The sequence below is a fragment of the Ranitomeya imitator genome, chromosome 1 (genome assembly GCF_032444005.1).
Source record: "Ranitomeya imitator isolate aRanImi1 chromosome 1, aRanImi1.pri, whole genome shotgun sequence".
NCBI classification, from domain to species: Eukaryota; Metazoa; Chordata; class Amphibia; order Anura; family Dendrobatidae; genus Ranitomeya; species Ranitomeya imitator.
Window position 1 is genome coordinate 427,595,178 of NC_091282.1, and position 26,555 is coordinate 427,621,732.

Here is a 26,555-nt window from a genome sequence, read left to right on the forward strand (position 1 = left end):
TCTCTTTACCTTTTTACTGAAGGCTTCAATACACTCAGTCCAGAGCACGTTCAACCGAGCTATCAGAGACCGGCCGGTCCGATGGGCACATCCAGAGTTTCCCTCGCAGATGGAAATCGTTGCCTACCAATAGCGCCTGTGTGTTGTAGTCCTACCCTGCTGAGCATTCGGAATAGTCCTCACAACTGCTGTTCTCCTTCGTTTGTTCTCTACAGCTTTCTCTCTCTCTCTCGTTCTTTGGTTCCAGATGTTGCTAGTTTCTAACGTCCCCCAGGTATATTTTGGCTAGGATGCCACCCGTTTGACGGGAAGGCTTGGAGGTATTCCGCGACCCTAGAGACGCCCCTCTCCCAATGTTGCCCCCTATGTCTTCATAGGTGTAAAAGGTAGACAGCCAACCTATAATCAACTGTCCAGCGGAATTTGAAGTAAGGCTTGAAGTCAGTTACTCCTACGGTGATCCGGCCACCAACTACGCGCCTCAGTAAGATGTTGCCTTCCTCTCTCGGCATGACTCTTACTGGTTCTTCTTTGTGCTGATCTCGTTTACACTGTTCCACAATATTCTTCCCTTCTTGTCTCTCTCTTAGGATACCGCCGCAAGGTGTGCAGGCGCGGTTCCGGTATGTTATGTTCTGTTCGCTAGGCACCTGCCAGGCTCCCACGCCTGACAGGGACCCCCCCGTGCCTTCTCCTTCAACACCCCGTGCCATAGGGTGTTGCCTGGTTCCAACCCAGTCAGCTTCTAACTAACTTCCTCCCCAGCCCCTACTTTTACCAGTGTGAGGAGTGGCCCAATAAATAAAGCCTTTTTCTCCCCCTAGTGGCCGGAGTGTGAAGTGTAATGTGTTCTGGTGATACCTGGTCAGGAGAACTCCTTAGTGCCATCAGACGTACTGCTGCTCCCCTTAGTGGCAGAGCGCTATACTGCAACGACCAGGTCTCTGGGGCGCTGCATCTTCATCTCGCCCCCTCTCTGTTGGAGTCCCCCAAAGCTCTGTCCTAGGACCCTTACTCTTCTCAATCTATACACTCGGCCTGGAACAACTCATAAGGTCCTATGGCTTCAAGTACCATCTATATGCTGATGACACTCAGATCTACCTCTCTGGCCCAGATGTCACCGCTCTGCTCTCCAGAATACCAGAGTGTCTATCGGCCATATCCTCTTTCTTCTCCTCTCGCTTTCTCAAGCTCAATGTGGACCAATCTGAACTCATTATCTTTCCTCCATCATGCATATCTTCCCTACATGATCTATCTATCAAAATAAATGAAATCACACTTTCCCCTGTCCTCAAAATCCGCTGCCTCGGAGTAACCCTTGACTCTGCCCTGTCCTTCAAACCGCACATCCAATCTCTCGCCACCTCCTGTCGCCTCCAGCTCAAAAATATTTCCAGAATCCATCCTTTCCTCAATCCACACTCTACCAAAATGCTTGTGCATGCCCTAATCATCTCCTGCCTCGACTAATGCAACATACTCCTCTGTGGCCTACCTTCTAACACTCTCGCACCTCTCCAGTCCATCCTTAACTCTGCTGCCTAACTAATTAATCTCTCTCCTCTCTACACTCCTGCTTCACCTCTTTGCAAATCCCTTCACTGGCTCCCAATTTCCCAGCGTATCCAGTTTAAATTACTATCACTGACCTACAAAGCCATTCATAATCTTTCTCCTCCGTATATTTCCACACTAATCTCTCAATATCTTCCCTCACGTAATCTCCGGTCCTCCCAAGACCTCCTCCTCTCCTCCACGCTCATTCGCTCCTCACTCAATCGCCTGCAAGACTTCTCCCGAATATCACCCATCCTCTGGAATTCAGTGCCCCAACACATCTGGTTATCCACTACTTTCGGATCCTTCAAAAGAAACCTGAAAACCCACCTCTTCAAGGAAGCTTACAGCCTGTAAAGACCACACGGCCACCACAACACCATTGGAGCTACTGCAACTCTCGACCTACTGTCTCCTTCCCCATAATCCTGTAGAATGTAAGCCCGCAAGGGCAGGGTCCTCTTCCCTCTGTATCAGTCTGTCATTGTTAGTTTGCTTTCTGTAAGTGATATTTGTATTTTGATGTAACCCCTTCTCATGTACAGCACCATGGAATTAATGGTGCTATATAAATAAATAATAATAATAATAATAATAATGTTGTGCTAATTATATGGAGTTATTTAGAGCTAGTTGAATGTGAATGTTTGGAATTATGCAATTACATTTCCACATCATAAAACTCACATAGAAAAATATTGTGTTCTTTATGTGCTTAGAATTATATTTAGTGGATATAGGGAAAATTATTTTGATTGTAATTTGAGATGGGTGGACTCCTGGATGTTCGGGTCCAGCGGGTTTGGCCGAACAGTTATAAAAAGTTTTGGTTCGGATACCAGAATAGTATCTGGCCCCGAACCGAACCCAGACCCCATTCACTTGAATGGAGGCCCGTATTTGTCATGCTGTCAATCACTGCTTCTGAGCGGCGATAAATCATTACCGCTGGTCAGACAGCCGTGGTTCCAATGCTGTCAAATGACAGGATGGGAGTTTTCCTCAGCTCTCACCTGCGTTCTAAATAGATAATTAAAAAGAAAAACTAGGGTGGGTTTCCCTGTATTTTTAATAACCAGCCAGGCAAAACTGGTAGCTGGGGGCATGCACATGACAGCGAGAAAAACACCTGGTGTTTGGGGCCTAACCCGAACAGTAACACGGACTTCCTGGTAAAGTCTGTGTTCAGTGTCTGTGCCCGAAAAGCAAATGTTCAGTACAGACGCAGAAATTTACTGTTCGGGTTTGCCCATCTCTAATTGCAATCAATCATCCCTAGCTTAATTATAAAGAGGAAGGGGATTTTGCTCTCGAGGTCCTCCACCTTAAGTCTTCACTAGAGATGAGCAAATAAATTAGAGTGAAATTGAATTCTCCTCGAATTTTCCAAAAGTACACAATTGCCAAAATGCATATTTTTTTTTTGTATTTTACTTTCACAGAGATTTCGCAAAATGGCAGCTGCTGGATTCCATTTTTATGAACCATAAGAGGCAATAAAAATTGTAAAATAAATCCTTAAACTTATCACACAGGCCCAATCACTCCTCACTACTTTGGATCACCGTTAGATGCGTTGGATCCCCAGGCCTTGTTCTCTTTGCTCAGTCCCATTGTCACATATGTATAAAATCCGCCCCATAGTCAGTCTGCCTTTACAAACATTTGTGAAAGAATGGGTCACTTCTCCAGTTGATTGACAGGTCTCACTCATATGTGTTCACCTGTCAATCACCTAGAGCAGCACTGAGAAAAGAGGTTGGAGCCAGACTACTCTAATCTTTGACTATGGTCATCGCCAGCCCTGGAGCTTCATGGCATGGGTTTCCATGGCTAAGCAATTTATGTAAGCCTTAAATCACCAAGCACCTTGACACCTTTTGGATGGAGTGGAGTAAAGCATACAATACCTTCTCTCTGGAATGAACAAAAGTATTACTCATTCGTCAGGTGATCGGTGGCAGTTTTATGCCAGACCAGAATCGGAAATGAGATTTTTTTCTGAACAATTGTCAGACCTCATAAAAGAGCCTTGAGAACAGTGCTTTTTACGTACACACTTTGCAACCAAATGCATGATTATATTCTAAATATATGGTAAAAGACAAGAGCTGAATTACAATTATTTACCTGCTCCAAATATATCACCCACAGTGGATAGAATCTGGGCATCCGACAAAGCAGATAACTTATCATCTGATTGTCTCCGGCTACACCAGTAGAGTAACGCATCAGTGATATCTCTTATGCGATTCTGAAGTAAATAAAAAAAAGTTAACGCAAACGCAGAAAAGTATGTAAAATTTTTGAATAAAGCTGTGATGAATTTAGTCTAGCAAAGTTTATAAAAATGAAAACGCATCCTAAATGGCTACTTTTCTTCAGCTAGTTGTCATATTTGGGCCCTTGAACGTCAATACTTTATGCATAGAACATAGATCATGAACACTCACTTTATAACTTTTACAAAAGGTTCACTTGGATGCATTTGGGGCGATTCTCTAAATTTGGAGTGGACAGCCCTGATTCATTAATAGGCTAATGCTCTTAATGAATCAGTCGAAGCGCATAGTGACACCAAAGCGCATAACGGGTTTGATGAGTGGAGGTTGCCATGCCCCTTAACTCCCCGTCCTGCCCCAGCACCACCTACTTTGTCAGAGTTTTGAGCATCCTCCTACCGAGCAAGGAAATTGTGACTTTTCAAAGGTATTTTTTGTTGAAAAAAGCTTAGATGAATCAAACCGATTGTCTGGAGAATTGATACTAGCAAGAGCTATGCAAGAATATATATTTTTTTTATTTTCCTTTTTGCTTCCCTTATTCCAAGACCCATAACTTTTTTATTTTTCCATTGATGTAGCCATGTGAGGGCTTGTTGTTTGTGAGATGAGTTGTACTTTTAAATGACACCATCCATTTTAACATACGATGCACTTGAATGTGGGAAAAATATCAAAGCATGGCAAAATAGCAAAAAAAAAGTGCAATTCTGCAAATATTTTTGTTTTCTTTTCATTTACAGTGTTGATTTTACTGTAAAACTGACCTGGCAATATGATTCTCCAGGTCAGTACGAATATGTAGGTACCAAATTTGTATCGGTTTTTTGCTTATGTAGCCACTTTACAAGAGCCATAACATTTTCAGTTTTTGTGATATGTGGCTGTATGAGGGCTTGTTTTTTGCACCCCAAACCAATGTGTTTATTGATACCATTTGGGGGTAGATGCAATGTTTTGATTGCCTGCTATTACATTTGTTTCCTGTTGCAGCAGCAAAAAGTTTTGAAGTTTTGATTTTTTCTCGTTACAGCGTTTACGATCAGATTATTTGATTTTATATTTTGATAGATTAGACTATTGCAAATGCAGTTGTACCAAATACGAGTTTTTTTTATTTCTTAGATTTTAAGGGGGGGAATGGTGGGTGATTTGAACTTATTTTTTTCACATTTTTAAACCTTTTTTTCACGTGAACCTGAATTTATTCGTCCCATTAGGGGACTTGACGTTGTGATCGTTTGAACACTTGTGCCTTGTGCTATATACATATGTGTCACAGCAGTGCAGTATATAGTGGAAATCATGGCCTCCTATGAATGCCAGCCCTTGGCTGGTCTTCACAGGGACACTGTGTCATGGCATGGCAACACATCGGCATCCCAAGATCACGTGACAGGATCGCCAGTGAGGGGGATAGAATGGTGCACCCCCTGACAGCACACTGTTAATTCTGATGTCAAAGGCAGACTGCGGAATTTAACAAGTTAACTGCCATGGAAGGTGCTTTTTACCACAGCAGCTTTTAGAGGAAGAAAATGGCTGAATACTTCTGCTGTTATCTGTCAGCAAAACATGTGGGCTTGGCATGCAAGCCCAAGTTAAAAGCAGGGAGATGGCTTATGATGGATATAGTATATCACAAGTCATTAAAGGGAGGGTGCCGTGATTTTAGTTTTTGTATTAATAATTATTGATTATATAATCAATTATTTTTAATACAATAGTAAATGTAGTACTTTAATACTTTTTTATTTATTCATTTTTACTTTTTCCACTGGAGGCCGCCATTTTCATTAGTGTGGGTGTAAGTGTCTGGACACGACACTTGCACACCTCACTTACGGCAGCCATGGGCATAGGAGCCAACAGTTGGGCTCCGACCGCTCCTCCTGCCTCTCAGCTGTGACTTGGACACGCCCCCTGGGCTGCTACGTCACAGCTGTGAGAGGAGATCACGGCCATTTTGTTTTTTCCTCTGTCATCGTACACACAGCTCAGTGTATGCGATCATAGCAGGAGCTGCCAGGGAGAAGCTGCTGCTGGGAAGAGAGGTTCGGGGTGAGTATCTGCAGCCAGGAGCTGTGATTTCAGCCTGTACTTAGTATTACAGCACAGGCTGCAATCACTGCTCACTGCCGACCTGTTCAGAGCAGAGAGATCGTCACACTGCTCTGCCCTGAACATGACTCAGCACTTCCTGGAAGAGGACTGAAGGTAAGTACAGAGTTTTTATTTTCTTATGCATCTACCACTGCTACCTGTCCCTATATACCACTGCTACCAGCCACTATATACCACTGCTACCTGCTCCTATATACCACTGCTACCTGCCCCTATATACCACTGCTACCTGCTCCTATATACCACTGCTACCAGCCACTATATACCACTGCTACTAGCCCCTATATACCACTGCTACTAGCCCCTATATACCACTGCTACCTGCTCCTATATACCACTGCTACCAGCCCCTATATACCACTGCTACTAGCCCCTATATACCACTGCTACTAGCCCCTATATACCACTGCTACTAGCCCCTATATACCACTGCTACTAGCCCCTATATACCACTGCTACCTGTCCCCTATATACCACTGCTACTAGCCCCTATATACCACTGCTACTAGCCCCTATATACCACTGCTACCTGTCCCTATATACCACTGCTACTAGCCCCTATATACCACTGCTACCTGTCCCTATATACCACTGCTACTAGCCCCTATATACCACTGCTACTAGCCCCTATATACCACTGCTACTAGCACCTATATACCACTGCTACTAGCCCCTATATACCACTGCTACCTGTCCCCTATATACCACTGCTACTAGCCCCTATATACCACTGCTACCTGCCACTATATACCACTGCTACCTGTCCCTATATACCACTGCTACTAGCCCCTATATACCACTGCTACTAGCCCCTATATACCACTGCTACCTGTCCCCTATATACCACTGCTACTAGCCCCTATATACCACTGCTACCTGCCACTATATACCACTGCTACCAGCCCCTATATACCACTGCTACTAGCCCCTATATACCACTGCTACTAGCCCCTATATACCACTGCTACTAGCCCCTATATACCACTGCTACCTGTCCCCTATATACCACTGCTACTAGCCCCTATATACCACTGCTACCTGCCACTATATACCACTGCTACCTGTCCCTATATACCACTGCTACTAGCCCCTATATACCACTGCTACCTGTCCCTATATACCACTGCTACTAGCCCCTATATACCACTGCTACTAGCCCCTATATACCACTGCTACTAGCCCCTATATACCACTGCTACCTGTCCCTATATACCACTGCTACCTGTCCCTATATACCACTGCTACTAGCCCCTATATACCACTGCTACTAGCCCCTATATACCACTGCTACTAGCCCCTATATACCACTGCTACCTGCTCCTATATACCACTGCTACTAGCCCCTATATACCACTGCTACCAGCCACTATATACCACTGCTACTAGCCCCTATATACCACTGCTACCTGCCCCTATATACCACTGCTACCTGCCCCTATATACCACTGCTACCTGCCACTATATACCACTGCTACCTGTCCCTATATACCACTGCTACTAGCCCATATATACCACTGCTACTAGCCCCTATATACCACTGCTACCTGTCCCCTATATACCACTGCTACTAGCCCCTATATACCACTGCTACCTGCCACTATATACCACTGCTACCAGCCCCTATATACCACTGCTACTAGCCCCTATATACCACTGCTACTAGCCCCTATATACCACTGCTACTAGCCCCTATATACCACTGCTACCTGTCCCCTATATACCACTGCTACTAGCCCCTATATACCACTGCTACCTGCCACTATATACCACTGCTACCTGTCCCTATATACCACTGCTACTAGCCCCTATATACCACTGCTACCTGTCCCTATATACCACTGCTACTAACCCCTATATACCACTGCTACTAGCCCCTATATACCACTGCTACTAGCCCCTATATACCACTGCTACCTGTCCCTATATACCACTGCTACCTGTCCCTATATACCACTGCTACTAGCCCCTATATACCACTGCTACTAGCCCCTATATACCACTGCTACTAGCCCCTATATACCACTGCTACCTGCTCCTATATACCACTGCTACTAGCCCCTATATACCACTGCTACCAGCCACTATATACCACTGCTACTAGCCCCTATATACCACTGCTACCTGCCCCTATATACCACTGCTACTAGCCCCTATATACCACTGCTACTAGCCCCTATATACCACTGCTACCTGCTCCTATATACCACTGCTACCAGCCACTATATACCACTGCTACTAGCCCCTATATACCACTGCTACCAGCCCCTATATACCACTGCTGCCTGCCTCTATATACCATCTACCACTGCTGCCTGCCTCTATATACCATCTACCACTGCTACCTCTGTCCTGTGTAGCTAATCTAGTCTTGTGTAGCTAATCCTGTCCTGTGTACAGTATCACACAAGATAGGATTAGATACACGACGCAGCACAGTATCACACAGGACAGGATTAGATACACGGCTCAGCAGTCAGTATCTAATCCTCTCCTATGCACTCCTCTCCCCCCTGCGTGTCTTTCCCCATTGTGGTTTATTATTTTTGTTGTGGGAGATGAGGGAGTCGAGGATTATGCGTTCGGTATGGTATAAAAAAGATTAATAAAGGACTTTATTCTGGCCGAGTCTTTATTTACAATACATGTGAGATCTATGTGGCGGCATTATGGGTGATCTATATGGCGGTATTATGTGAGAAGCATATGGTGGTATGTGAGAACACTGGCGGTATTATGTGTGATCTATATGGCGGTATGTGAGAACACTGGCGGTATTATGTGTGATCTATATGGTGGTATGTGAGAACACTGGCGGTATTATGTGTAATCTATATGGTGGTATGTGAGAACACTGGCGGTATTATGTGAGAAGCATATGGTGGTATGTGAGAACACTGGCGGTATTATGTGTGATCTATATGGCGGTATGTGAGAACACTGGCGGTATTATGTGTGATCTACATGGTGGTATGTGAGAACACTGGCGGTATTATGTGAGAAGCATATGGTGGTATGTGAGAACACTGGCGGTATTATGTGTGATCTATATGGTGGTATGTGAGAACACTGGCGGTATTATGTGAGAAGCATATGGTGGTATGTGAGAACACTGGCGGTATTATGTGTGATCTATATGGCGGTATGTGAGAACACTGGCGGTATTATGTGTGATCTATATGGTGGTATGTGAGAACACTAGCGGTATTATGTGAGAAGCATATGGTGGTATGTGAGAACACTGGCGGTATTATGTGTGATCTATATGGTGGTATGTGAGAACACTGGCGGTATTATGTGAGAAGCATATGGTGGTATGTGAGAACACTGGCGGTATTATGTGTGATCTATATGGCGGTATGTGAGAACACTGGCGGTATTATGTGTGATCTATATGGTGGTATGTGAGAACACTGGCGGTATTATGTGTGATCTATATGGCGGTATGTGAGAACACTGGCAGTATTATGTGTGATCTATATGGCGGTATGTGAGAACACTGGCGGTATTATGTGTGATCTATATGGTGGTATTATGTGAGAACTGTATGACAGTATTGTGTGATCTATTTGATAGTATTGTGTGTGATCTATATGGCGGTATTATGCGAGAACACTATGGCAGTATTATCTTCAGAAAGCGGACCCATTCTATGGTGGTTCTGGCTGAGCACCTGCACGCGGGTCTGGGGTAATAGAGGGGACAGCGTGACCTCCAGTTAGGTGCAGTCAGGGCTGGTGAGGCAGCTGAAGAGAGGGGTCTACATTTCCTTCCCAGCGTCACCCCGTACTTCGCCTGTCGCCTCGCTTTCACACATCGCCAGGACAGGATGGAGAAGACAGGATCTGAGGAGGGGAATGGGGTCTGCATGCAAAGTCTGGATCAGACCAGGCCATCAATCCGCAGAAATGTTTCCTGGATTTCTGTGGAGCAGACGGTCCATCCATGTGTATAAAAGACAGTGCTCTATGTATAATCCCTGGCTGCTCCGCGCACCAAACAGGGGGCCCCTATAGACCAGCACACTGCTCTCCTGAAATACTCTGTGCTGCTGTCACCCTGCTCCCTCCACCACATATCTCCCAGAATCCTTGCTGCCTGCCATCCTTGGTGACCGTCTACTTGTCAGTATAAGGCTGCCTTCACACTATCAGTATTTGGTCAGTATTTTACCTCAGTATTTGTAGCCAAAACCAGGAGTGGGTGATAAATGCAGAAGTGGTGCATATGTTTCTATTATACTTTTCCTCTATTTGTTCCACTCCTGGTTTTGGCTTACAAATACTGAGGTAAAATACTGACCAAATACTGCTAGTGTGACGGCAGCCATACTCTGCAGTCACCAACAAAATGGCTGCTCACTGGGTTCCTGAATATCATCCTCTCTAATCCCTTAGCAAACACCCATAAGGAGAGGAGAGGAGACATCACACACGTCAGCAGACTCCGCCCATAATTACTGCAGTGCTGTAATGTGAGCTATTTGTACACTAGGTTTTTCTGAAATTTCAGCAGCTGCTCCCCCTAGTGTTTAAAAGTGGAAATTCCAAAACTTTTCAAATTATTTTTCATATTTTACTAAATTATAAACAAATGATAATATTTTTTAAGAAAATGTAATCATTAATTCTTTACATTTTTACAATTTCTGAAAAAAAAATTTTTTTGATGGCACCTTCCCTTTAAGGGGTGAAAAGTGTGTTAATATCTGAAACATTTGCGGCATATTATGTCTGACATCTACTGACTAAAAGAACAAACTCTGAATCTGGTAAGGAGCTCTTAGAATTTTAGAACTCTGGCCAAAAATGACAGCTGGGTGTTACCATTCACTTTTTCTATACAGTTTTTTCAAGCAAAGTTCAATCAGCGCAGATAATGACTGACTGTAGGAACACACTCTATTGACAATGGAAATAGTAACATACATAAAAGAGAAAATTAGATATAGGAACAGCAAGACACAGGTTTGTAAGAAAAAAAAATTGCTTTTGGGAACTGTTTATGGAGGATACAAGTATTAACTTACACTTACTTGCAAGAAGAAAGGACAGTAATTAGTAATTATTTAGCCATCCCTTCTGTTCCTTTATTATGAAGATTGTTTGGGATTGGGACACCAGTAGTTGGACCACTACAGATCAGTAAGTGATGGCATGTCCTCTATAGATACAGATACAAAACACCAACTTGACTGGTGTTGGTGCCCTCTCCTGTGATAGTGTGTCTATACTACATGGATTAGAGCCACAAAAACCACTCAAATTATCTAATAAATCAAATGTACAACAAAATTATATAAAATTGAGTATATAGACAAGAAATAGAGTGCTCTGTGAGAAACGCGTGATTACTCCCCAGACCAAGAGAACAGCCCAACAACCAGACAATGGATCCCCAGAGAGACACCATACAGGGGATAGATTTTAAAAAATGCCTTTATTGAATTTATATGGGACTATAAGTATATAAAAACAAACAATGGTGCGCATAATAGGACATGGAATCAACCCATATAACAGCTCAAATAACTCATAGTGGCAGACCCTCCCATATATATATCAGGTTTACTTCAGGATATATACAAAAGTGCAATAAAAGAAAGTGCAACAGTGCAAAAGTATACTATTATAAAACACACCTAAAATGCACACAATATGTGCTATACATACATGTATATATAACTGGCACAAAAAGTGCAATGTGCTTATATCAAATCAATCCAATGTAACAACGTTTCGGTCCCTTCGAAGTCCGAAACGTGCGTAGGGGTGCAGCATATAGGACGTGGCGACCCTTCCCCCTCCTCCAAGGTAATACTCAGGATTAGTATCATTGCTATAATTTTTCCCTTGCACTGTGCACCTTAATTTTGACCCTCGGTGTTGTTGCCATATAGAGGGTGTTGTTACATTGGATTGATTTGATATGAGCACATTGCACTTTTTTGCCAGTTATATATACATGTATGTATAGCACATATTGTGTGCATTTTAGGTGTGTTTTATAATAGCATATTTTTTGCACTGTTGCACTTTCTTTTATTGCACTATACTACATGGGAAGTGTGCCCTCCATAGGGAATACATGTGCTATTCAAATAGTGCAAATATTTTAGCGTATTGGATTAATGGCAATAGCATGCTGAATGAACTACAACTGCCATCTCCTATCTTAGTAATCTAAAAATCTTTCCATACTGAATACAGATCTCACCCTAATTGAGAATGAATTCTCAGTCCTGTTGAAGAAAGAAACAGATTTATCTGATAAGATATATTAGAGTTGTTTATTCCCATGTGTTCTTTTGATTTATGAAATAAAAATTATAATGATGGTTACTCTTCACGTGACAAACTATTTAATTTACAAAGAATACAACAGCACTCTGTACACAGTAAGATGTTTGCAATCAATGACTATGAAAATTAAACTGCATTACTACTATAACGAATATATTTATCAAATGTAGGTACTATGTGCATACATTGACCTATTCATGTGTGCCCTCCAGCCACAAGAAGGCAACCTGTTCACACAAAGTGAGATCTGTAATTAGAAGAACTGCACTTGAATCAGCTGATGCTGGGTGCTGGTTATTTGGCTAGATTTGGAAGTGTAGTTTGTAAAGAGCTAAGAGGGAGGGAAAAGGAGGTGAGCATCTAACTTCTGTATAGAAATCAATGGGCTGAAGAGCGCTGATTGGGATGTTAGGAGTTAACTCCTTTCCTAGAATGAACCCACTATGCACAATTGGATAGCCAAGCTAAATATAAACAAGCTGTACACTATGTAAGATAAAAGCAACTATATCAGGAAATCCTGGCAGCCTAATTAACCAAAGCAATATAAAAACATGATAATACCTCTTTAAGAATAATTGGTATATGATTATTACAAACCTTGTTATATGTCTCATAATGTTCCTTTACACGATTTTTCACAAAGTTGTTATATCTTTTAATTGCTTGTAGTAGTGCTTTTATTCCAGGCAACGGAAAGAAACGTAAAATAGGAATAAAGTCTGCTGGTGCAGCAGCACCTGAGGCCTTGTGGACTTCTTCATTTATTTGGATGACTCCAAGAAACTCTTCATCATCATGACTGTAGCGCTTTCCATAACATAAAGCACAGACAACACAGGCTAAAGCATATGTGATATTTTCTGATGGATCAAAGTAGCCCTTTTCAGAATTCATCAGCAGTGTTTCCACAAGGGCTGCAGATTCTGCAGAAACAAACTCTTCAAAAAGACTCTGGGATAATGAAGATCTAGAGGATTTAGAAAATTCTCTTAAAGACATTTTAGCGATCTTTTTATGGAGTTTCCAAGCATCTCCAAAATGTTCTGAGAATGCCAAACTTGTTCCGTCATTAATCAAGCTGAAAGTGTAAAGATTTGGACGACCAGCGAACTGCTCTCCTTGTTTTAGTAAAACCTTTTTGACGGTCTCCAATCCACTCACTACCACCACTGGCACCGAGCCTAGCTTGAGAAGAAATACATCTCCATACTTCTCCTTCATTTTAATGAATGTCAAGTGAGGAAGTTCCTCTATTTGTAACATATTCCCCAGAATTGGTATTCCCCAAGGGCCAGGAGGAAGCTTTCTTTTTCTCCATATTTTCTTTGTTATTAAAAGGACAATAAAAAATGTCACTAATGCTAACGTGATTTCCACACTTGTAAGAACAAGCATGTTGATTGATCCTCCTAAACAAGTAAATAATGTGAAGACAGGTTAATATGGTAGTATCGACTATGTTTATATTACATTTAATAAACAGAAAATTAATTTAAACAAGATGAGGGGCTCCAAAAATGTCTTCAAAAATATCACAACATGCATATAAATTCTGATGCCCTTATTTATAGCTTGTTAGAAAACAGCAAGCATGGATTTCTCAAGAGAAAATAGGGAAACACCATAGATTTAATGGAGCTTTCCAGTACTTCTGTGTTCATCCTTAGGATAGGTCATCAATATAAGATCACCGGTTGTCCAACACCTTGTGCCCACACCGAACAGCTATCATCTTCGACATCCGGATGTATATGGTATGTGAAGCAGAACACCGCAGCACCATATGCTGTTAGTAGTTGCTATTAAGTACTGCAAATCAGTTCTTATGAAAAGTATAGCAGCTAAATTGCAGTACTCGGCATCTGCCACAGAACACTGTGCGGAGCTGTGGTGCTCCGCTCTGGTATACACTGTTAACTTACCGCTGCCAGAGTTATTAACAGATGATTAATGGGGGTCCAACACCTTGCACCTCAATCTTATACTGGTAACCTCTCTTAAGCATAAGTTATTAATATAAAAGTGGCCGTCAACTCCTCAAAGGTAAAGTCCCACGGTGCCAAAGCTTAGTTAGACCAAAGACCATGAGGGGGTGACACCACCTACTGGTGATATATATATATATATATATATATATATATATATATATATATATATATATATATATATATATATATATATATACAGGTCCTTCTCAAAAAATTAGCATATAGTGTTAAATTTCATTATTTACCATAATGTAATGATTACAATTAAACTTTCATATATTATAGATTCATTATCCACCAACTGAAATTTGTCAGGTCTTTTATTGTTTTAATACTGATGATTTTGGCATACAACTCCTGATAACCCAAAAAACCTGTCTCAATAAATTAGCATATCAAGAAAAGGTTCTCTAAACGACCTATTACCCTAATCTTCTGACTCAACTAATTAACTCTAAACACATGCAAACGATACCTGAGGCTTTTATAAACTCCCTGCCTGGTTCATTACTCAAAACCCCATCATGGGTAAGACTAGTGACTAGTGTTGAGCATTCCGATACCGCAAGTATCGGGTATCGGCCGATACTTGCGGTATCGGAATTCCGATACCGAGATCCGATACTTTTGTGGTATCGGGTATCGGTATCGGATACATAGAGATGTGTAAAATAAAGAATTAAAATAAAAAATATTGATATATTTACCTCTCCGGCGGCCCCTGGACTCAGCGCGGGTAACCGGCAGGCTTCGTTGTTCAAAATCAGCGCTTTTAGGACCTGAGAATCACGTCCCAGCTTCTGATTGGTCGCGGGCCGCCCATGTGACCGCCACGCGACCAATCACAAGCCGCGACGTCACCGCAAGCTATTAACGCGCTCATTTTTAAAAATGAGCGCGTTAATGGCTTTCAAAGACGTAGCGGCTTGTGATTGGCCGCTACGTCTTTGAAAGTCATTACCGCGCTCATTTTTAAAAAATGAGCGCGTTAAGGACCTGCGAATGACGTCACGGCTTGTGATTGGTCGCGTGGCGGTCACATGGGCGGCCCGCGACCAATCAGAAGCCGGGACGTGATTCTCAGGTCCTAAAAGCGCTGATTTTGAACAAAGAAGCCTGCCGGTTACCCGCGCTGAGTTCAGGGGCCGCCGGAGAGGTAAATGTATCAATATTTTTTATTTTAATTCTTTATTTTACACATCCCTATGGATCACAGGGCCTGAAGGAGAGTTTCCTCTCCTTCAGACCCTGGGAACCATGAGAATACCTTCCGATACTTGATGTCCCATTGACTTGTATTGGTATCGGATATCGGTATCGGCGATATCCGATATTTTTCGGGTATCGGCCGATACTATCCGATACCGATACTTTCAAGTATCGGACGGTATCGCTCAACACTACTAGTGACCTGACAGATGTCAAGAAGGCCATCATTGACACCCTCAAGCAAGAGGGTAAGACCCAGAAAGAAATTTCTCAACAAATAGGCTGTTCCCAGAGTGCTGTATCAAGGCACCTCAATGGTAAGTCTGTTGGAAGGAAACAATGTGGCAGAAAACGCTGTACAACAAGAAGAGGAGACCGGACCCTGAGGAAGATTGTGGAGAAGGACCGATTCCAGACCTTGGGGAACCTGAGGAAGCAGTGGACTGAGTCTGGTGTGGAAACATCCAGAGCCACCGTGCACAGGCGTGTGCAGGAAATGGGCTACAGGTGCCGCATTCCCCAGGTAAAGCCACTTTTGACCCATAAACAGCGGCAGAGGCGCCTGACCTGGGCTACAGAGAAGCAGCACTGGACTGTTGCTAAGTGGTCCCAAGTACTTTTTTCTGATGAAAGCAAATTTTGCATGTCATTCGGAAATCAAGGTGCCAGAGTCTGGAGGAAGACTGGGGAGAAGGAAATGCCAAAATGCCTGAAGTCCAGTGTCAAGTACCCACAGTCAGTGATGGTGTGGGGTGCCATGTCAGCTGCTGGTGTTGGTCCACTGTGTTTCATCAAGGGCAGGGTCAATGCAGCTAGCTATCAGGAGATTTTGGAGCACTTCATGCTTCCATCGGCTGAAATGCTTTATGGAGATGAAGATTTCATTTTTCAGCACGACCTGGCACCTGCTCACAGTGCCAAAACCACTGGTAAATGGTTTACTGACCATGGTATTACTGTGCTCAATTGGCCTGCCAACTCTCCTGACCTGAACCCCATAGAGAATCTGTGGGATATTGTGAAGAGAAAGTTGAGAGACGCAAGACCCAACACTCTGGATGAGCTTAAGGCCGCTATTGAAGCATCCTGGGCCTCCATAACATCTCAGCAGTGTCACAGGCTGATTGCCTCCATGCCACGCCGCATTCAAGCAGTCATTTCTGCCAAAGGATTCCCGACCAAGTATTGAGTGCATAACTGAACATTATTATTTGATGGTTTTTTTGTTTGTTATTAAAAAACACTTTTATTTGATTGGATGGGTGAAATATGCTAATTTATTGAGACAGGTTTTTTGGGTTATCAGGAGTTGTATGCCAAAATCATCAGTATTAAAACAATAAAAGACCTGACAAATTTCAGTTGGTGGATAATGAATCTATAATATATGAAAGTTTAATTGTAATCATTACATTATGGTAAATAATGAAATTTAACACTATATGCTAATTTTTTGAGAAGGACCTGTATATATACAGCACAGACCAAATGTTTGGACACACCTTCTCATTTAAAGATTTTTCTGTATTTTCATGACTATGAAAGTTGTACATTATCACTGAAGGCATCAAAACTATGAATTATCACACGTGGAATTATATACTTAGCAAAAAAGTGTGAAACAACTGAAATTATGTCTTATATTCCAGGCTCTTCAAAGTGGCCACCTTTTGCTTTGATGACTGCTTTGCACACTCTTGGCATTCTCTTGATTAGCTTCAAGAGGTAGTCACCGGGAATTGTCTTCCAACAATTTTGAAGGAGTTCCCAGAGATACTTAGCACTTGTTGGCCCTTTTGCCTTCACTCTGCGGTCCAGCTCACCCCAAACAATCTCGATTGGGTTCAGGTCTGGTGACTGTGGAAGCCAGGTCATAAGGTGTAGCACCCCATCACTCTCCTTCTTGGTCAAATTGCCCTTACACAGCCTGGAGGTGTGTTTGGGGTCATTGTCCTGATGAAAAACAAATGATGGTCCAACTAAACGCAAACCGGATGGAATAGCATGCTGCTGCAAGATACTGTGGTAGCCATGCTGGTTCAGTATGCCTTCAATTTTGAATAAATTCCCAACAGTGTCACCAGCAAAGCACCCCCACACCATCACACCTCCTCCTCTTTGCTTCACGGTGGGAGCCAGGCATGTAGAGTCTATCCGTTCACCTTTTCTGCGTCGCACAAAGACACGGTGGTTGGAACCACAGATCTCAAATTTGGACTCATCAGACCAAAGCACAGATTTCCACTGGTCTAATGTCCTTGTGTTCTTTAGCCCAAACAAGTCTCTTCTGCTTGTTGCCTGTCCTTAGCAGTGGTTTCCTAGCAGCCATTTTACCATGAAGGCCTGCTGCACAAAGTCTCCTCTTAACAGTTGTTGTAGAGATGTGTCTGCTGCTAGAACTCTGTATGGCATTGACCTGGTCTCTAATTTGAGCTGCTGTTAACCTGCGATTTCTGAGGCTGGTGACTCGGATAAACTGATCCTCAGAAGCAGAGGTGACTCTTGGTCTGCCTTTCCCGGGGCGGTCCTCATGTGAGCCAGTTTCTTGGTAGTGCTTCATGGTTTTTGCCACTGCACTTGGGGACACTTTCAAAGTTTGCCCAATTTTTCTGACTGACTGACTTTCATTTCTTAAAGTAATGATGGCCACTCGTTTTTCTTTACTTAGCTGCTTTTTTCTTGCCATAATACAAATTCTAACAGTCTATTCAGTAGGACTATCAGCTGTGTATCCACCAGACTTCTGCACAACACAACTGATGGTCCCAATCCCATTTATAAGGCAAGAAATCCCACTTATTAAACCTGACAGGGCACACCTGTGAAGCGAAAACCATTCCCGGTGACTACCTCTTGAAGCTTATGAAGAGAATGCCAAGAGTGTGCAGAGCAGTCATCAAAGCAAAAGGTGGCTACTTTGAAGAACCTAGAATGTAAGACATAATTTCAGTTGTTTCACACTTTTTTGTTACGTAAATAATTCCTCAAGCGTTAATTCATAGTTTGATGCCTTCAGTGTGAATGTACAATTTTCATAGTCATGAAAATACAAAAAAAAATCTTTAAATGAGAAGGTGCGTCCAAACACTTGGTCTGTACTGTGTATATATATATATAGATATATATATATATATATATATATATATATATATATATATCTATATATATATATATATATAAAAGTAAATTCCCTGTTTTGTTTCTTGCCTTGTGTTGCAAGCTACAAGGGAGGGCAGGGAGAAAGTGAGAGTGAATTGCTGATGGATAGAATGAGGGTCAGCAGCTCTGCATAAATACTGCTTGCTGTGCTCCTATTGTGGGGATGGGAGGGCAGGAGGTTTAGAACTAAGAACATTATTTCCCTGGAAATGGGGAGGGAATTGTTTCACATGATGATAGAGGACTGGAGCTCTGGTATAGATGTCCGGCTCCTTGCATATCCATAATATAGTACTCCCTTACTACCTGTGTACTGGAGGCAGCAAAGGACAAGGCTCCAGGGTCCTAAAATAAAAGTATACTGTGATCCCTGACCTCTGTCTGGACCTTGGATGGGGGGAGGGGCAGGGATGTGCAGCTCTGTGACACTGTCCTATTAGCTCCTCCAGTCCAGGCACTGTGCAGTATCTATGTACTGAGACTTGCTGCAATACGCTCCTGTTCTGGTACTCCGAGGCCTCATTCAAATGTCCATGTTGAACGTACATGTACTGTTTTTTTCACAGACAGAACCATTATAATAATAATATAAATAATAATCTTTATTTTTATATAGCGCTAACATATTCCGCAGCGCTTTACAGTTTGCACACATACTTGCAAAAGGGGGTGCTACTAGGTACTAACCATGCAGGGTGCCCAAACTTTGGCATAGGCCCATAATAATAATAATAATCTTTATTTTTTATGTAGCGCTAACATATTCCGCAGCGCTTTACAGTTTGCACACATTATCATCGCTGTCCCCGATGGGGCTCACAATCTAAATTCCCTATCAGTATGTCTTTGGAGTGTGGGAGGAAACCGGAGTACCCGGAGGAAACCCACGCAAATACGGAGAGAACATACAAACTCCTAGTAGATGTTGTCCAAGGTGCGATTAGAACCCAGGACTCCAGCGCTGCAAAGCTGCAGTGCTAACCACTGAGCCACTGTGCTGCCCATTATAAACTATGGTGCAATTCACATATCTGCATTTTTTCACAGAGACATGTCCGTTATTCTCCTGTATCATATATGAAAAGTACCAATACAGGTCTATGGGTCGATGAAAAACACGGGCAGCATAAGAACGACATCAGTGTGCACTCCATGTGCTGTCCATGTTAAAGAAGCACTCCTCCCGTCAACATTTTTATCCTCTTAATATATTGCAGTCATCATATTATATAGCAATGTGTACTTATAATTGTTAATTTTGCCATTCTACTCAGTTAATTCTTCTTTTCTCCAATAGGTCTATGACATCATATTATTAAAAACTGACTAGCTGATTCCTTCTCAGCCTCATGTAGAAACAGGAGGTCACTTTTATGACAGGAAGTCTTCAGCATATATGCCACATAGAAATATATCTTATCAGGATGGATAATTGGATGGGGATGGTTATGTGTGCACTGACAGGATTGGTATCAGCAAAAGAAATTGCTTGTCCATCTGTCCCTTAAGTGTAATTTTACGTGTCAGTACTGGACTCTATAGCGAGGCATTAGACTATGTATATTCTCTGGGTACAGACCTGACTGTTGGGTAGGCTTGGTATTTTCTTGCTGGATAAAGTTTCACAATGTGTTTTTGATGCTGTGTATTTTTGTAAGGGGGTGACAGAGGCCGCCATGTGCATCTCCCTCCCCTGACCGTGATGGCATTGCATATATGCTATTCCATTGAGTTTTGTGTACCTTATCCTCAGAACCTACAAACACAGAGTAAAACAGCCCTGAATCACCTGACAAGCTCTATTTCTCCAGCAATGCTCTAGGAGTGCCGAAAGCCTATGGAGAAAAACTTGAACACCAGATGATCTGGCCTCCCTTACTGAGAAAATAGAAAACATCTGTCAGGAAATCAGCTTCTAGGCACCAAGTGCCACAACTCCAGTCTGTCCCCACATCTCCTCTGGCTCACTCTCTACCCGGTTACAGAAGAAGTCTCCAGGGTCCTCCCTTCTTCTGTTCCTACTACATGCACTACTGACCACATTCCCTCACACCTACTCCAGTCTCTCTCTCCAGTCTTCACTACTCAGCTAACTAAAATCTTCAATCTCTCCCTCTCTTCTAGTATCTTCCCCTCTATCAAACACTCTATCATTACTCCATTATTAAAAAACCCTCTCTCGACCCATCCTGCACATATAACTACAGACCAGTCTCCTATCTCCCCTTCATCTCTAAACTCTTAAAGCACCTGATTTACTCCCGCCTTACCAGTTACCTCTACACTCGTTCTATAGAAACTGCACTCATCAAAGTCAAATGACCTTTTGAAAGCAAAATGTAATGGTGATCACTCTTTGCTCATTCTTCTTGATGTCTCTGCAGCTGTCGACATTGTTGACATTGTTGATCACCATCTACTACTTGCTATGCTCCAATCAATAGGCATAAAGGACACTGCTCTCTCTACGTTATCTTCCTATCTTTCTGACCACTCCTTCAGCCTATCATTCGCTGGCTCCATTTAGTCTACTTTTCCTCTCACTATTGGGGTCCCTCAGTGTTCAGTCCTGGGCCCTCTTCTCTTCTCTCTTTACATGGCCCCAATTGGACAGACCATCAGCAGATTTGGCTTTCAGTACCATCTTTATGCTGATGAAACAACTATACACGTCATCCGCTGACCTTACCCCTGCTGTACTACAGAACACGAGTGACTGTCAATCCGCAGTTTCCAACATTATGTCCGCTCTTTATCTGAAACTCAACTTTTCCAAAACTGAACTTCTTCAGCTCCCACCATCTACTCACCTCACTAAAGCTGACATCTCCCTCTCCGTGTGTGGCACCACAATAGCTCCTAGGCAGCAGGCACCCTGTCTGACATGTTTGACACCAATCTTTGTTTCAACTCCTATATACAATCTCTTGCCTGCCCTTGCCACTTACACCTAAAGAACATCTATAGAATCCAACCCTTTCTTACCATGGAAACAACAAAAACCCTCACTGTTGCCCGGATCTACTCCTGCATTGATTACTGTAATATTGTATTAATTGGCTTCTCCCTCACTCGACTTTCCCCTCTCCAATCCATCCTTAATGCAGCAGCCAGGGTCATCTATTGGTACTTGGATGCCTCTGTGCCAGTCATTGCACTGGCTGCCCATTCATTCTAGGATCTAATTTAAACTGCTTGTTCTCACCCACAAATCTTTCCAAAGTGTGGCACCCCCCCACATTACCTCTCTCCTTTCTGTTTGCAAGCCTGCCCACTCATTACTCTATGTAAGTGACCTTCGACTAACATGCACATTAATCCATACTTCACGCTCTCGGCTCCAAGACTTCTCCCAAGTTGCACTATAATCCTCTGGAATGCTCTACCTCAAGAAATTAGGACTAACCACAGCTTATACAATTTTAGTTGCTCCCTAAAACACATCTATTTAGGGTGGCCTATCACATTCCCTAATCAAAGTTCTTTTATATATAGTCCATACTCTACTTCACTGATCATAACCATCCATTGTTCCCAAGAGCACTACAAATATTGGCTGGCGACTTGCTCCAGCAGCCTTTATCTACCCCCACTACCTCAAGATGGCTGGACCATCATTTCAATTAAGCACCCGTACTTTGTCACCCCCACCTCATTGTAGATTGTAAGCTCTTACGTGTAGGGTTGTCAATATTTTTGCATTAATTATTATATTATCATTAACTTTGTTATGACTGTTGTATATGAACTGTTGAATTGTAAAGCGCTGCAGAATATGTTGGGCTATAAAAATAAAGATTATTATTATTATTATTATGGAAATCTCCTTCCCAGTGTGTCCTTTTTATTCAGCATAAACTGACCTGTGGTGTGTGTTTCAAATCCGCAACATACCAATTTCTCTTCTGGGTATGCTGAGTTTTATGTGTGGATGTGTGGATTTTCTCCATAGACGTACAGTAGATGCAGAAAATCAGCAAATGTGTTTTTAGTGCATTTTCAAGGCGGAAACACATAAAAAACACATGTAATCAGCCCCTAATTAAATTAATAAAGTCAAAGCCAAATACCAGTATGTATGAAAAACAAAGAATTGTATGTGATCATCTCGTCTCACACTATCCCTAAATTGTGCACAATGCACAAATGTCATGTATGATTAAAAATTCATAACATTTGTATAGCAAAGACTCTTGTTACAGAGGTTGTCCCATGAACAAAAGTTAATTATAATCAGTAGATCTTATAATAATAAGCTGTGGTATGATTAGACCATGATCCTGCACGGTCACACACAGCCATTACACAGTACACAGCAGGGGCACATTTATAAGATTATCTCAGCACAGGAACATTTTATTTAAACACATCCAATTGTGGAAATTATTATTATTACAAGATCTGTTGATTAAAATGAACTTTTGTTCATGTGAAAACCCCTTTAACTTTCCCATTTGAAAACTTAAAACAAAAGTTTTATTTGTGAACACATTGTAATTTGCATTCTTAATATATTATATTATAAAAATAAGACTGTAATATTTGATTTAAAATGTCTAATCCCCGTTGTCTGTAACACAGTTCACCTTTTCTAATTCTAGTGACCTAAAATTCAGGTTACATTACCTTGGCTGCTTCACAGGCTCGGGTAAATTCCAAAGTGCTTAGATTTGCCAGTGAACATGCAATATGAAGACTGATATTGGCAGCATTTCAGGGAAGACTAAGCTATAAACATGTGGGCAGAGTTGGCATATCAGTTTATGCTTAATATTTTCCTCTGCCAATGAATACTGGTCTTTGTTGAAGCTAAGTTACAAGTTAACTAGCACGTTATCACTTAATTCATGTCTAGAATTTCTCACTTCACTGAAACAATGGATTTTGAGATTGTGAACAAATACAGATGAGTTAGGAATCTTACAAGTCTTCATAAGGCTAGGTTCACATTAGCGAATGAGTCCACAGCGTATCATCCGCATGCACAAACGCATGTAAAAACATATGCAAATGCATTCTAAAGCAGCATTTTTTATCAGCAACATCTTACACATGACGAATAAAACCCAGCTGCGTTTGCATGCGTTTTTACATGTGTTTTCTTTATTTATGCGTATGCATTCGATAGGGCAATGCTTTTCCAGGAGAATTTCCTTGACACAAGCCATGTCCAATGGGCGTGTCTCGTGGAAATTCTCTGTATAGACCCTTGTACAGATGAAATCCTCATCTTTTGCCGATGTATCTTGCTGCAAGATGGATCTTTGCATGGTGAGCTTATATCATAATCTTGATTTGGATTTGAACTTAGCTTATGCCTATGCTGTTGCTTGTTATGAAGAAAAGAAAAGAGAAAGACGGAGAAGACGTTGTCTCCGCTACTGGCAACTCCCCATTGTTGAAGTCCGAGAGAGCCAGGGAGCCTACCACACATTGTACACTGAGCTGCGTGAAAACCCTCAGAAATTTTTCACCTACATCAGGATGTCGGAACGGAGCTTCAATGACTTGCTGCAACATGTGCGAGAATCCATAACCAGGCACGACACACAGCTACAGCGAGCAATTCCTGCTGAGGAACATCTGTTGATGACCCTAAGTTACGTAGTTTTGAAAAAGAAACACCTGTCATTAATAATTTTATTGTTCTAAAAGCCATGTACTGACTCTTTTTTCCTTTTTTTTCTAAAAGCCATGTACTGATTTTTTTTCCCATTTTCTGTTCCGCAGATTCCTGGCTACTGGAGAGACATTATCATCTCTCCATTTCCAATTCTGGATTGGACTGTTCACCCTTTCTGGGATCATTGAAGAAACCTACAGGGCATTATGTGATGTTCTTCGTTCTGAATTTCTCCCCCAACCAATATCTGAACTGTGGCTGGAAAATGCTGGAAAATTTATGGACATTTGTAATTTTCCTAACTGTTTTGGGGCTGTGGACGGCAAACACATTCGCATTAGGAAACCAGTTGGAAGTGGATAAAAGTTTTTCAATTATGAAAAATACTTTTCTATCATTCTCATGGCGATTGCAGATGCTGACTGTAGATTTGTTGCCGTTGACTTTGGCTCTTTTAGACTTTTAAAAACTCTGACATGGGCCAACGATTGTATGCTAATGATTTTAATTTTCCACCGCCACAACCTCTTCCCAACACTGAAGGACCGCCAATGCTATTTGATGTTGTTGGGGATGAAGCATTCTGTACTCAAGACTAGAGTTGAGCGACCTTGACCTTTTTAGAGTCGAGCCGGGTTTTGCGAAACCCGACTATGTCCAAAGTCGGGTCGAGTGAAATCGGCCGATTATGACGTAAAGTCGGGATCGACCGAAACACGAAACCCAATGCAAGTCAATGGGGCAGCATAGTCGGCAGTGAGTGGGGGCCAGGAAAACACCTAGAGTGCCCATTTTAATGTCAAAACCATCCATTCTTCTTAATGAAGCTTGTCAAGCGTAATTTACCTTAAAATAATTGGAAGGCATTTGAAATTGGGGGTCATTTGGCTAAAGTTGTGGGGGGTAGGGCTGGTTCAAGTAATTAGTGGGCCCAGTAAATCTGGACCACGTCACGGCAGTGGAGCAGGGAGAGGTAAGTATTTCAACTTTGCAAGTGCTGTGATCCTGAGCAAGCAGGGGGGGCCCACTCGTTGGCATTGGCACTGGCACAGGGCCCCTCAAAGTACAGCGGTGTGTTTGCACGGCGGGGGCGCCTCCCACCGGCAGCAACACTTTTGCGTACTATGAGAGGCCCTGTGCCAGTGACGTCGCCAACTAGTATTCCTCCCCCCACCTGATGAAGGAACCTGCACTTTCATCTGCACCTTCCTCTTTGTCCCCGTGTAAGGTGGTATGGTATGCGGGAAGAGCAACCTGACTTTCAGCAGGGTCACAATGTTGTTGTGTAGCGTGCACGGGGAATGTTGCGTTATGGGTCAATGTACCAGCAGACTCATCTATCACTGGCTGGGCAATGGGCACGATGAAGTGGAAACACAGATATAGGCCCAAAGAATAAAGTGGGCTAAATGCAGTTCAAAATTGGTAACACAGGAATAACCAGGGGGCATTGCAGTGGAGGACAACTGGAATGAGAGGCTGACACAGAGAGTAGGGCCAAATCAGTAAGTAGTCGAAATGCAGTTCAAAATTGGCAACCGTAGTAAACAGGCGGCACAGCTTTGTTCAGTGGAGGAGAACAGCAAGGAGTGGCAGACACCGATAGTAGGCCCCAACCCAACTAGTAGGCCAAATGCAGTCTAACATTAACAACTACTTAACGAGAGGCTGAAAATGGAATTTCAGGACAGGAAACCAGGAGAACAGCAAGGAGTGGCAGACACCGATAGTAGGCCCCAAACCAACTAGTACGCCAAATGCAGTTGTTCCATTTAACCACAATTTAATGAGAGCCTGAAGATAGAAGCTCAGGAAAGGCAACCTGGGGAACACCTTGGAGTGTAACACACCATCTCTCTCCACCCGATACCCATTTTGTAGGCCTAATGCAGTGTAGTTTTCTACAACTACTAAACGAGAGTCGGAAGATCGAAGCAATGGCGAGGAAACCTGGAGAACACCTTGGAGTGTAACACACCATCTCTCTCCACCCCATTCCCCATTTTTTAGGCCTAATGCAGCCTACTTTCCGACACCTACTAAACGAGAGCATGAAGATCGAAGCTCAGGAAAGGCAACCTGGGGAACACCTTGGAGTGTAACAACAACCTCTCTCTACACCACGGAAGGGCTGATTCTTAGGAAGGAAGGCTGTTGTAAATAAGCATTGCGCGTCCGAGGGTGATTATATTCTTATTCGGTATCTACTCACCCTCGGACGCGCCATGCTTCTTGATTTGTAATTAATGTTTATTTGCAATGTGCTTTTGACTTACTCAATTATTTTTTTAATTATTGATTTTAT

The 26,555-nt window shown here is 42.5% G+C and overlaps 1 protein-coding gene across 2 annotated transcripts in view; it reads right to left on the reverse strand.

Annotated features, from left to right (window-relative positions):
• Positions 1-23,352, reverse strand: part of LOC138675287 (cytochrome P450 1A1-like) — a 77,198-nt gene extending 53,846 nt beyond the window's left edge. Inside the window, exons 1-3 of one of the 2 annotated variants that reach the window (XR_011320660.1) lie at positions 23,254-23,304; positions 12,869-13,680; positions 3,694-3,817 (exon numbers count right to left, since the gene is read on the reverse strand). Coding sequence is in view for 1 of the 2 variants with exons in the window: in XM_069763381.1 (XP_069619482.1) it covers positions 3,694-3,817; positions 12,869-13,666 (922 nt within the window). In the remaining variant the exon portion in view is untranslated. Of the gene's footprint in view, positions 1-3,693; positions 3,818-12,868; positions 13,681-23,253 lie in introns of both variants that reach the window. The other variant, XM_069763381.1, reaches the window with a different exon arrangement.
• Positions 23,353-26,555: the final 3,203 nt, after the last annotated feature.